A 13,978-nucleotide genomic window follows, 5' to 3' on the forward strand; every position below is an offset into this window, starting at 1 on the left:
CCCGTGACGAAGGCGTCTCTTACTGGAGCTCCGCATACTCTTCGGCTGTCAGCCCTCGGCAATCGCAGGCCCACACGAGTGTCTGTAGGGCCCGGACGAACTCAGCGCTTGACTCTCCAGGCTGCTGCTGCCGCGTCGCTAAGTGATGTTGCGCATAGACGGTGTTTACCAGCCGCAGGTATTGTCTTCTGAGGGCGCTCATCGCGCCGTCGTAGCTCGGCTGGTCTCTAATCATTGCGTAGACCAAGCCAGCCAGAGTTCAAAAGCGTTTCTGGCTTCAGGTGTTTGCGGGTTGAGGTCTAGCTTCACGGGTCTCAGGACGTGTTCCATGCTTAAAATTACTGTTCATAAAATTGATGCACTATCAATTACTCCAAAAGACTGGAAGTAGAGTAAATACTGAAAGACCTTTATTAACAATAAATGGACCAACGTCCATGCTGAATATCTGTCCTGGACTGAGGGAGGAGCAGTGACACAATCGCCTTTGTTCAGGGGTCTGTGGGAGGAGCCACAGGAGCAGTCAGCAGAGGGCCATGTCCAGGCATGTCCAGACAGGTAACCCAGTTACAACCTATACATATGGTCTATCATAGGTTCAATTCTCGCTCTGGGGCCTGGGCTCTGTTGCTTCGATGGGGCCTCCATTCCACTCCAACAATGACCGCTGCAGCAGTACCTGCATTCCCAGGAGTCCAGTTTTTTTTTAGACTATGAAGACACGTAGTCCTGTTTTATTGTTATTTAGTAATGCATGCATTCAGAAATGATACATTATTTCCTCCGGTGTAATATCACAAAACACAGGACAGACCAAGACTGAAAAAACTGACAAAACCACATAATTATAACATATAGTTACAAACAGTATAACAATACCATAACTTGATGAAGAAGTCCATGAGCACAGAAAAGTTCAGGGTTTCCCAAATGTCCCACATCCCACACAGACGGGAGAAGGAAGAAAAACTCTCCCTGCCATGCCGACCACAATCCAACCCTGAGTCATCCGAAAACCTTTGAGCACTGATCAGCTCTCCGACACCGAGTACTGAGCGCCATCTCTGTCCGAACGATTCGACCTCCTTCTCGGCTGTCAAAAGTAGGCAAGGCCGGGGATTTTGAGGCCTACCCTCCGAAAGATTCATGACCACACAGTAACGACAGCAGCGAACGGGCGTTTCAGAAATTTCTCCAGGTGTTCCTCTGTGCTTTCATATCCATTCTCCATCAAATCAGAATTGTTCACGGCCCCTATTTAACAGATACAGTATCATTTTTCACCGGAGGGCTGCGCACGCGCAGATGTGCCACCATCTTCTCCTCCCGACTTGAATCCTTCAGCATATTGCAAAAATGCCTTGTCATACAGATGGTTGAAAAGCACAACTGCCAAAAGGGAATTATAGACTGTGGATTGCAGTGATCATAGTCCAGAAAAATGTGAAATTAATAGTTTTGTTTGCTGCCTGTAAAACGTCGTAGTATCTCGCCTGGACAAATTGTTACTTTTGGGAAGTGAGGTTGCCCTTGAGTAGTTTAAGATAGATCCCACTTGGGGAAAAAATAGAGAATTTTCAGAGTCTGATTTCAGTGATTGAGAAGTACATTTCCAAAGTTACAAAAGCATGGTTGATAATGTATTAGTTATCAGCCACTACTTTGAGTCAGGAGGTTTCAAAGATGAGTATCTGCGCTGCAGGAAATTCTAGGGCAATCACTAGCTGATTCAAAAGCAAGATACAATGTAATAGACTTGGGTCTTCAGCAGCATAATTTGGCTCGAGAGCATGTCAGTGTTTCAGAGTAGAAGCAAAAATTCACAGCTTTGGAGAAATGCAGTGAATGATTGTGATCTACTTAAGGAGAAATGCAAGCCACATCACTGACTAGAAATAAGCAGATAATACGACAGAGATTACTATCCAGGGAGGATTGAAGAAAAATTTGGAAGCTCTCTCAGTTGAGTTGCCGAGAACCTTGTTTTGAGTGTATCAGTTCAATTATAAAGAAGTGGTTGGATCAGCATTGGGATTGACCCAAGGTCTAACAGAGGGGTTGGAGGTGCAATTCATAACTTTGTAAAAAGAGGTGGCATATTCAAGTTGAAGAGTTGCAGATTATGAACTTTCAACTGTTGTCAAGGCACGAAATAAATTAGAAAATGAGAGAAAGAAATAAGGAATTGAGGGAAGTTGGAAGAGAATATAGACTTTGTTTGCCATCGACCATATTCTTCACCATATATGTTGCTTAGAAAGTTGCATATTTGGGAAAGTAGAAATGACAAGCTGAATTAAGGTCCAGCAGTTTAATTCATAATGAGGTTAATGGTTTCTGTGAATATGCTCTGCCCCATCATGGTAGAAGTGGTGTACAACTGAATACGTCCACTGCTAGCTCTCTCTAATGTAATCTTGTTTGCTTCAGCCTTTGGTGAGGCTATCCTTTTAATGGAACTGCATGTAGCCAAGGATGATGATGGGGTTGTCTACGATACTGGCCACTGGGAAAAATTCTTTACCAAAATGCGTGACTTTGCCAAAATGTTTCTTGTACCTCTGAGAAGAAGAACTTTCTTGACTTAGGCATATGTCTTCCAAAGCTTGTACTTCATTTAAAGCTGAGTCATGATATAAAATATGAAAAAGTATAGGAACAGGCATTTAGACCAATAATGTCTCTGCATACCTTGATGTGAAATTAAACTAATCCTATCTACCTCCACATGGTCTGCATTCTTCCATTCTGTGCTTGTTTATGTGCCTATCTATACACCTCTTAAACATTGCTGTCATTATCTAATTCCACCTTCCCCTGGTACCAAGCACACTGTTTGTGGGGAAAACATACTTGCCTTGTAAATCTCCTTTAAACTTTTCCCTTGTTCAAGGTGGCACCAGTGGCCAATGCAACTGACGGTGACATCCTGCAGAGAGTTCACGGAACTACTACATCTTTGAAATATACTTCTACCGCTAATCTGTGCATGATTGGAGCCTGTAATTTACATTTTGATAATTGTGTTTTTGTATGAACTGAGGAATCTGTCACTTCTGCTATCTATGAGAGAATTCAACGTGGTCGAGAGAGAGGTTGAGAATGGAGTATGCGGCCTAATGGTGGAATGTGAACCCATGATTGGCTCCATTATTCACTAATCTCACTAAATAAAGTGTCGAACAAGATTGAAGTCAATGAAGGGGAGAGCGGAACGCGAGTGGGTGTTCAGCGCCATCTGCCTGCGTTTGACCAGTCTCCCTCCCACTTGCTGCTGTCAGAGGGAGATGAAGGAGTCTTGAGTCATGGGCAAGTATTGAATGGTGTGTATTGGACTTATTTTCAGAGGACTCTGCAGTTCGTATCATTATGTGTTTCTGGTTTCTGACTACACCTTTTCTCATTGCTATTTTGCGTGTTTTTGATCAGGGCACTTTGACTGACTCTGCGGCCTGTAGTCAGCAGATGACACACTGCTAAGTTGAACTGAACTGAACTACGATGAATATTCCTAGACTGTTCCAAAGACTTTGCAGTTTGATGTTTAATATTCTGTGTATTAGTCACTTGTTTTCTGCTGCTTGCACGATATGTTCCTTTTTTTGTGCATTGGGTGTTTGATGTTTTCTTTGAATGGGTTTCACATTGTTTCTTTGTTTCATGGCTGTCTTCAGGAAGACAAATCACAAGATTGTTTACTGCATACATAATTTCATAATAAATGTTCAATGAATCTTTGAGTCTTTCACCTTAAAGCTATTCTTTCTGGTATTTGGCATTTCAACCCTGGGGAGAAATATTTTGTTTAACTACCGAATCTCTGCTCATAAAATTCTATATACTCAGATCAAATCGCGCCTCAGCTCTGTTCCCAAGAAAGCAATCCAAGTTTATCGATCTTCTCCTTTTAGCTAATGCTCTGTACTCCAGGTGAACCTCTTCTGCACCGTCTCCAAAGACTCCACATCTTTCCTGTAATGCACCAGGATTGCACACAATACCCTTCATGTCATCTGATCAGAGTTTTATACAGCTGCTATATGAGTTCTCGACTTTTATGCTTAACATTTTGACTGATGAAAGTACGGTCTACTCTTCCTTTATCACTCTGTCTGCTTGTGTCGCTACTTTCAGAGATCTGTAGAATTGTACCCGAAGATCCCTCTGCACATCAGAGCTCCTAAAGACACTTACTATCTACATACCTCTTTCATTTGACCCTTTGCACTGGTCTGGATTGACCCTCATCTGCCATTTCTCTACCCAAATTTCCAGCTGATCTTTATTCTGCTGTATCCTTTGACAGCCATCCTGACTATCTAAAACTACAATTTTTGTGTCATCTGCAAACTTACTGGTCAGCCCACGTAAATAATTGTCCAAGTAATTTACAGTTGTCATGAACAACACAGGTCCCGTCACTCATCCCTGCAGAAGACCAGTTGTCACAGACCATTAGTCAGACTAACACCACTCCACCACTACCCTCTATGGGCAGTCTAATTGACCAAGTCACCATGGAAATTCTCAGTTTGATTCCTATTGTTGTCATACTTATTAGCAGTTTTTTATGATAGTGTTAAGTGGGGTACCAGTGTAGGTTTATTAAGTGTTGACGAGAATCTAGTCTGTACAACAATAAGAATACAGCAATCTGCAGAACAGTCTGCTCCTACAGTAGTGCTAGAAAGTTTGTGAACTCTAGAATTTTTTATTTCTGCATAAATATGACCTAAAATGTGATCAGATCTTCACATGTCCTAAGACAAGATAAAGAGAACCCTATAAAAATTACACAAAAATCATTATTCTTGTTAATGTATTTATTGAGAAAAATGATCCAATATTACATGTATTTGTTGGAAAAAGTATGTGAACTTTTGCTTTCAGTAACTGGCGTGACCCACTAGTATAGCAATAACTTCAGCCAAACTTTTCCAGTAACTGTTGATCAGTCCTGAACATTGGCTTGGAGGAATTTTAGGCTATTCCTCCTTACAAACCTGCTTCAACTCTGGGATGTTGGTGGGCTTCCTTGCGCGAACTGCTTCCACAACATTTCTATAGGATTAAGGTCAGGACTTTGACTTGGTCATTACAAAACACAAATTTTCTTCCTTTTAAACCATTATATTGTTGATGTACTCTTGTCCTTTAGATCATTGTCTTGTTGCATTATCCAACTTCAATTAAGCGTCAGGTGATGGACTGCTACACTGACCTTCTCCTGTAAAATACCTTGATACAATTTTGAGTTCACTGTTCCCTCAACGATTGCAAGCTGCCCAGATTCTGAGGTAGCAAAGCACCCCCAAACTGTGATGTTCCTTCCATCATGCTTCATAGTTGGGATGAGGTTTTGGTGTTGGTGCACAGTGTTTTTCCTCCTCCAAACATAGCAGGGTGCATTTCTACCAAGAAGTTGAACTTTTGTCTCATCTGTCCACAAGACATCATCCCAGATGCATTGGGGAACCTCCAGGTGCTCCTTTGCAAACTTGAGACATGCAGCAATGTTTTTTTGGAGAGCAGTGGTTACCTTCATGATATCTTTCCATGAACACCGTTCTTGTTTAGTGTTTTTCTCATAGTGGGCACATGAACAGATACTTTAGCTCGACCTTAACAGATTTCTGCTGGTCTTTGCTGTTATTCTTGGTTTCCTTTTCACCTCCTTCAGCAGCACACTTCGTGCTCTTGGTGTGACCTTTGCAGGATGCCCACTGCTAGGGAGAATAGCAACAGTACTGAGTTTCCTCCATTTGTAGGCAAATTATCTTGCTGTGGATTGATGAACACTCAGGTCTTTAGAAGTGCTTTTGTAGCCTTTTCCAGCTTCATGCATCTCTACAAGTCTTCTTTTAAGGTCCTCTGAAAGTCAGTTTGATTGAGGCATGGTACACATGAAAAGATCTTTCTTGAGAAGACACACACACCAAAGTTGCTGGTGAACGCAGCAGGCCAAGCAGCATCTATAGGAAGAGGCGCAGTCGACGTTTCAGGCCGAGACCCTTCGTCAGGACTAACTGAAGGAAGAGTGAGTAAGGGATTTGAAAGCTGGAGGGGGAGGGGGAGATGCAAAATGATAGGAGAAGACAGGAGGGGGAGGGATAGAGCCAAGAGCTGGACAGGTGATAGGCAAAAGGGGATACGAGAGGATCATGGGACAGGAGGTCCGGGAAGAAAGACAAGGGGGGGGTGGGGGTGACCCAGAGGATGGGCAAGAGGTATATTCAGAGGGACAGAGGGAGAAAAAGGAGAGTGAGAGAAAGAATGTGTGCATAAAAATGAGTAACAGATGGGGTACGAGGGGGAGGTGGGGCCTAGCGGAAGTTAGAGAAGTCAATGTTCATGCCATCAGGTTGGAGGCTACCCAGACGGAATATAAGGTGTTGTTCCTCCAACCTGAGTGTGGCTTCATCTTTACAGTAGAGGAGGCCGTGGATAGACATGTCAGAATGGGAATGGGATGTGGAATTAAAATGTGTGGCCACTGGGAGATCCTGCTTTCTCTGGCGGACAAAGCGTAGATGTTCAGCAAAGCGGTCTCCCAGTCTGCGTCGGGTCTCGTCCAGCTCTCGGCTCTATCCCTCCCCCTTCCTGTCTTCTCCTATCATTTTGCATCTCCCCCTCCCCCTCCAGCTTTCAAATCCCTTACTCACTCTTCCTTCAGTTAGTCCTGACGAAGGGTCTCGGCCTGACACGTCGACTGCGCCTCTTCCTATAGATGCTGCTTGGCCTGCTGCGTTCACCAGCAACTTTGATGTATGTTGCTTGAATTTCCAGCATCTGCAGAATTCCTGTTGTTTTTTTCTTGAGAAGAGCAGGCTCTGTCAGTAACGTGACTGTGTGCTTTTTTTTAAAAGGCAGGGCACCTCTCAACCTACACCTCCAATCTCATCTCACTGATTGGAACACATGACTCCAAATAGCTTTTATAGAAGGCATCACACCAGAGGTTCACATACTCTTTCCAACAATTACATGTAATATTGGACAATTTTTCTCAATTAATAAATGAACAAATATAATGTCTTTTGTGTTATTTATTGAACAGGGTTCTCTTTATTTAGTTTTAGGACTTGTATGAAGTTCTGATTACATTTTAGGTCATATTTATGTAGAAATGGAGCAAATTCTACAGTGTTCACAAGTATTCTATCACCACTGTATGTCTTATTATGGTCTTGATAGAGGGATGAAAATCAGCCATGATGAAATGGCATTGTAGACTTGATGGGTCGAATGGCACACTTCTGATACTATATCTTATGATCTTAAGGCTTAATAGATTCTACATTTATCAATGTAAAGAAAATAGATATAGAGATGCATACTGTAGTTACAGCATTTATTGCCAGATAATTTTGCCTATGCAACGTTGCATTAATTATAGAGAACGTGTAATTTTATACTTTCCTATTTTGCCTATAGGGTCTGGTCTTCAGGTATGCACACTAAAGAACAAAACGTGTTGCACAAGAAAGGTGGAAGATCAGTACCAGTCAGCAGCTCACCAAGATCTTCAACATTTGCTTCAAACAACCAGCTCAACTCTGAAATATTTGATATCACAGAATGCAGCTGCTTTTCAAGGTAACCAATAATCTGTGTTAATTGAAGTCATTCAAGTGCTTATAATTTTGCCTGCACTCTTTATTATCTGCCAACACAACAATGTGTGCAGCCAGAAGTAATGACGGTATTACTGCAGAAAAAAGCGTGGAAATGAATTTGGATGATACTTTTGTGCAGGAATCAGTATAGTTCACCCATACACATGGATTGTTTATTCTTGTGTGTCTGGTCAGCTTTTTTTTCTGGTTCTGAAGAATGTTGATGTTTGGTTTTTCTATAAACGTAACTGGTTTAATTTTCATAATGACTGGTACTTCAGTTGTGAAGATTTGGATGCTTAACAGTGTACTTGGATATCTGCAAGTGATACACTTGCAGTATATGACATTGGCACATAGTTTTTCATCTGAATAATATTACATTTAGTGTTAAGTACAATCCAAATTCCTGTCGAGTCAGATGGTGGGACTTCTCTATGGTAAGGTGAGTACTGCGACTGTATTGGTTCTACAACTCTTTAAGCATTTAGGATGAACAATCTCCTTGATGTCTCAGGAAAATTTGATTTCAAGTTACATTTGCCATTCCAAAGAGACAGCTTCCTTTAAGTTATATGTTTGTTAAACTTTTGTTTCTTGTAATGAACACGTTTTACTGAATATTTACAATAACCCATGTTAGCTTGAAAATAATTGTTACATCTTTTGATCTCCTGAATTTCAGTTGTCTGACCCAAATGAATAATCATGTTATTTAGTTATACACACAATTACATTGGAAATATCCTGTAGATCTAGAAGGCCATTTAAAATAAAAATAGTGACAATGCTGAATCATTTTATAACGTTCTTAACAACTGCATAGAAACTCTAATAGGGATGGTAGGTATGCAGTGTTAAATGCAATGTTTGTTTAAGATGCGGTTCAGAATAAAAGATACTTTTCTGCTAGATCTGTGTAGCTTCTTTCTGTGGTAGTCATTTCATATTGCTATATTCTTTGTGAAAAACAATTTGTGTTAATGCTTTCTTCGGTAGTCAAAGGTAACAAAATGTGAAAAAATACCACAGCTCTATGTGATGCAAGCATGCTGAATGGACAATAAAGGACTTAAATAACTAAATTTCTAAAAGCAGAAGATTGTTAGGTGCATTTAGAAAAGTTAAAGGAAAAGGGATACAATGAAGTTTCAATTTCCAGTTATTGGACTTTGATACCTCATATTAAGTTGAGTAAAAGAAACAAGAAAATGTGATATAAAAGCAGCACGACATTAAACCATTACAAGATTTAAAAAAATAATTTACAGTAAAAATAGTCCAATCTTTTAATAGTGATGGTACTATATATAGTACTTTTGAAAGGAGTATATATAAGCATAAAATATTGCAATGAAATTGAGAATTTGGGTACTTGTAGCTGATATTTCATCAAAGCAATGTCTAATGCTCACATCTGTTAAACTTGAAGAAACATTGCTTCCTCCAAAACAACTCCTTGATACAAAATTGGATTGGCATTCCTTAACTAGATACAGCATTTTCACAGAGAGCTCCAAGTTTTCAGCCTCGTGCTATCACTTTTATATATACAGTGGATTCCATCAGTTAACCAGGGTAGTCGTTTATTTGGGACAGCTCTCAAAGAACTGAAATTTAATCAAAAAAAATTGCCGGGATTCCCTTTCTTTATTTGGTACATTATTCTGCTTAATTGGTAAAGGAGACAGTTGCTGTACAGTTTCTCATTAGCATCAGTTGTGTGCACTTTAAATACTACGCTGTGCTTATAGAGGGCAGCATTAGTTTTGTGAGCTTGTGTTCAAAAAGCAGTGACATTTGTCACTAATTTTTGGCGAGAAAAAGGCAATAAGACAATCCAGAACCGTTTTGCTCACTGTGGTTTCAAGCATTTAGGCTTGGAGATGCCAGAAATGGCCGGGAGTGAAAATGAAGCTATTTCACTTCTTCAACAAGTTAGGAACTATGAAGAATTTGGAAGTATCAACAATCATTTTGAATGTCACAATGAAAATGAAGACTTGGAGGTTGCAATTGTTGACAGCATTATATGAATTCAGTCCATGATCTGCACAAGATGTCTGTGCTGATTTTGTTGATTTACCGTCAATCAGAAGAACACAGCAGTGTACAATGGATGCATCCCTCCGTTGATAACTATTAGGATCTAATGTACATTTTTAGAGTAGTAGTAGTAGTATTGGTATGTTCTTATTTGTTCTGTACTTCCTTTAAATCCATAGTTTGTCTTTTTCATACCTTTTTAACTACTCCCATGAAACTTTGGCTGATTGGGGCAGCCGCTTAATTGAGCCAAAATGTACTGGTCTCTATGTGTCCCAAATATTGCTCAAATTTAAATGGCATACAAAATGGTTGCACAAAAATAATCAAGAAGAATTAAAATCTTTGAATTTTTTTTGTAAGTTGTACATTAAAAACCTAAAACTAACATGAACATGAACGGAGCTTTCTGCATTCTGGTTTTTGACTGCTGCATTTCTTTGACTAGAACAGACAACCCCAATAGGCGGACCACGGGTCAGGTCTGGACCTCGAGAACCACATGTTTGGACCCCTCTAACCCATTGGCACTTATGTGAACGCACCTGTCATAACATGTAAATAAAGCGCGCACTGCTCTAATTTATCTTAACCTAATCCCACACCGTACACTTGACCTACGCCCCCATAAAGCGCGCAATCTACTGCGCACTATCTACGATTCTTGATTAGACAGCGGCACGCACGAGCTACTCGCCTGTCATCTAAGAAGTGAATCTGTCATCTTAAAGCGAATCTGTCACCTAAGCAAATTGTTACCAGTAGTAAGTCACGGACCCTAAACCAAGAACAACATGGCCTGCGTGAAAAAGCGCGAAGTCGACCAGGAAAACCGTCAGTTCAAATTGACTGGACTGATCAGTTTTGTCTTATTTTACCGGACCATGCCAATGTTAACCCGACATGCTTAATACGCATGCAGTCCGTAGCTGTCTGCAAATCAGAAAATCTAAAGTGGCACTTCAACACTATGCATGCTGCCAGTTTTAAGGCCAACTACCCTGCAAAATCAGATCAATGCAAACAAAAAATTGCAAATATGGTAACATCATATAAGCACTCTGTTTCTACTATCTGTAAGTCAACATCTGCACAAGAGAGCGCAGCAGCTGCATCATTGCATGTGTCATGGAATCTTGCCAAAGCTAAGAAGCCATTCGCTGATGCTGAGTTGATTAAAATATGTGCAATTGATATGGTTGGCGAAGTTTTAAGTCATGATGAGAAAACCGAGGAAACTGTTGTGGAGCTATTAAAGACGGTGTCATTGTCAGCTAACACGGCAACAAGAAGAGTAGAAGTTTTAGCGGAGGAGTGTTTTTCCAATCTACTCACTAACTTGGAGAAAGCAGAAGCCATATCACTAGCCATAGACTCGTTCTGTGACTGAACCGATATGGAAGAGCTATCTGTGTTTGCAAGATTTTTTGATGGGATGACCTTTCGGGAAGAGCTACTTTGTTTGCTTCCTCTGCCTGGGCGCACAACTGGGGAAATAATTTTTAACGAATTGACACAGTTCTTTGAGAAGAATGGCTTGGATGTGAGCAAAATTGTGCCCGTTGTCAACGATGGGGCTCTGTCAATGGTGGGACAACATAAGGGCTTGGTAAGCAGGTTTGTCGCTGTTAACCCAACGCTGTTGGCATTTCATTGCATTATTCACAAATCAGTGTTGTGCGCTAAACTGTGTGGGTAAGTGAAAGAGGTGATGGATACTGTGACGAGATGGGTAAATTTTGTTTGTGAGAGTCCTAGTCTGCAACATCGCCTTTTCAGAGCATTGCCGGAGGAATTGTCAGTGGAACACAAAGATCTTTTGCTGCATAATGATGTTCGCTGGCTGAGCAAAGGCCGTGTGTTGGAGAGGGTGTGTGACCTGCGCGATGAGCTTGTGTCATTTTTATCCAGCCTGCAGAGCCAAAAAGCCCAAGGATTTAAGAGGTTTTTAAGTGACAACAAGGTGATGGCACATGTTCATTTTTTTGTGTGACATCATGTCTCATCTAAATCAACTTAATCTGCAATTACAAGGCAATAACCACACTGTTGCGGACATGTACGAGGTGATTGAAGCTTTCCGGTCAAAGCTGAACCTTTTGGGGAGAGACATTTACGGGAGAAAGTTGCACTTTCCACGTCTGCAGGAGCATTGCAAGAAGAACAAAATGCGAGAGGATGCAGTGATGAAGGATTGCGTAACGAGCCTGGCAGAAAACTTCAGGGAACGATTTGAAAGCTCCCCTAAACTCTCAGGTGACATCCTCCTCTTCCTGAGACAGCCATTCTCCGTTTCAGCTGACCGCCAGTGGACTGCAGAGGCCAAAAGGCTGGTGCCTTCCATAGATGAGGCAACTCTTCAGATGGAGGAAATAGGAACATCTTGTTTGCTCAAAGCACAACACAAGGATGTTGGGGTGAGTGACTTTGGATCAACGTGGTTCCCCAAGCTTAATTCAAAAACACGAGAGCAGTTGCAATGCTCCTACTCGCACTGTTCCCCTCCACGTACATATGTGAGTCATCGTTTTCTTTAATGAACTCTATCAAGAACCAGGACAGAAACAGACTCTCCATTGCACATCTTGACCAGTGCTTCAGGATTGCCACAACAGAATACAGGCCTGACATCTAAAGGATTGCCTCATCCCATCGCTGTCACTTCACTCACTGATTGGTGAGTGAATCAATTTATTTTTGTCCATTTGTCAATCTTATTGTGGTATAATAATATTACAACAACAATAATACTGATAATTTCATTTATATGTACACTTCATACTTCAAATGCTACATAGCTTAATTAAAAAGAACAAATAGATTAAATGAGAGAACAGAAACAGTGGAAAAGGCAGTACTACTAAAACTGTTTGTGTGGAAGATAAGTGGTGAAGACTACCGTGTTTACTGTGTGTGTGTGTGTGTGTGTGTGTGTGTGTGTGTGTGTATTTTAAGTCCCAGATGAGTTCTCAATCTGACAGCTGAAAGTTGTGATAGCTAGAGTCATAATTAAATGGTCGGTTTTGTACTTACTTTGTTTCAAGAGTGCATTTTTTTTCTTGTGTGACCCACAACACAGTCTTTGAGAATCCCAGGCCTAAATTATTACTGCTACCACTACTAGTACTACTACTACTATTAATAATAATAATGATAATAGCAGCAACAACAACATCTGCCCAGAAAACAACTTACTGGCGCAATGAAAAAAAAACCCTGAACGTTTTTGCCCTTGGCCTGACATGCTTGACATAATTTGGCCCTTGTAGAAAACTAACTGGGGAACCCTGGACTAGAATATACACTCAGTGGTTGCTTTATGTGATACATCCTGTATCTAATAAAGTGGCCACTGAGTGTATATTATAGTCATAGTCATAGTCATACTTTATTGATCCCGGGGGAAATTGGTTTTCGTTACAGTTGCACCATAAATAATTAAATAGTAATAAAACCATAAATAGTTAAATAGTCATATGTAAATTATGCCAGGAAATAAGTCCAGGACCAGCCTATTGGCTCAGGGTGTCTGACCCTCCAGGGGAGGAGTTGTAAAGTTTGATGGCCACAGGCAGGAATGACTTCCTATGACGCTCTGTGTTGCATCTCGGTGGAATGAGTCTCTGGCTGTATGTACTCCTGTGCCCAACCAGTACATTATGTAGTGGATGGGAGACATTGTCCAAGATGGCATGCAACTTGGACAGCATCCTCTTTTCAGACACCACTGTGAGACAGTCCAGTTCCATCCCCACAACATCACTGGCCTTACGAATGAGTTTGTTGGTTCTGTTGGTGTCTGCTACCCTCAGCCTGCTGCCCCAGCACACAACAGCAAACATGATAGCACTGGCCACCACAGACTTGTAGAACATCCTCGTGGTCTTTCTGCTATTAGTAACAAATATCACTGCTTTTCGAACACAAGCTCACAAAACTAAGCTGTCCTCTCTAAGCACGGTGTAGTACCACTTCAAGGTTCAACGTGTGGTGCTTTCAGAGATGCTCTTCTGCACACCACTGTTGCACCGTGTGGTTGTTTGAGTTACTGTTGTCTCCTCTGACCTTTCCCATTAACAAGACCCACAGAATTGCCACTCACGGAATTTTTTTTTTTGTTTTCATACCATTCTCTATAAACTCTAGAGACTGTTGTGCGTAAAAATCCCAGGAGCTCTGCAGTTTCTGAGATATTCAAACCACCCTGTCTGGCACCAACAATCATGTGATGTAAAGTCACTTAGATCACATTTCTTCCCCATTCTGATGCTTGGTCTGAAGAATAACTGAACCTCTTGACCATGCCTGCATGCTTT

At 41.1% G+C, this 13,978-nt stretch overlaps 1 protein-coding gene across 2 annotated transcripts in view; it reads left to right on the plus strand.

The window, feature by feature from the left end:
• The window catches only part of gpc5a (glypican 5a), a 948,795-nt gene that overhangs the window by 22,374 nt on the left and 912,443 nt on the right, over positions 1 to 13,978 (plus strand). For both annotated transcript variants that reach the window (XM_063048513.1, XM_063048514.1), the window contains exon 2: positions 7,435 to 7,596. In XM_063048513.1, the coding sequence (XP_062904583.1) occupies positions 7,435 to 7,596 (162 nt within the window). The remainder of the gene's footprint in view (positions 1 to 7,434; positions 7,597 to 13,978) is intronic.

Source organism: Mobula hypostoma, chromosome 5 (assembly GCF_963921235.1).
Source record: "Mobula hypostoma chromosome 5, sMobHyp1.1, whole genome shotgun sequence".
In the NCBI taxonomy this organism is placed as follows: domain Eukaryota; kingdom Metazoa; phylum Chordata; class Chondrichthyes; order Myliobatiformes; family Myliobatidae; genus Mobula; species Mobula hypostoma.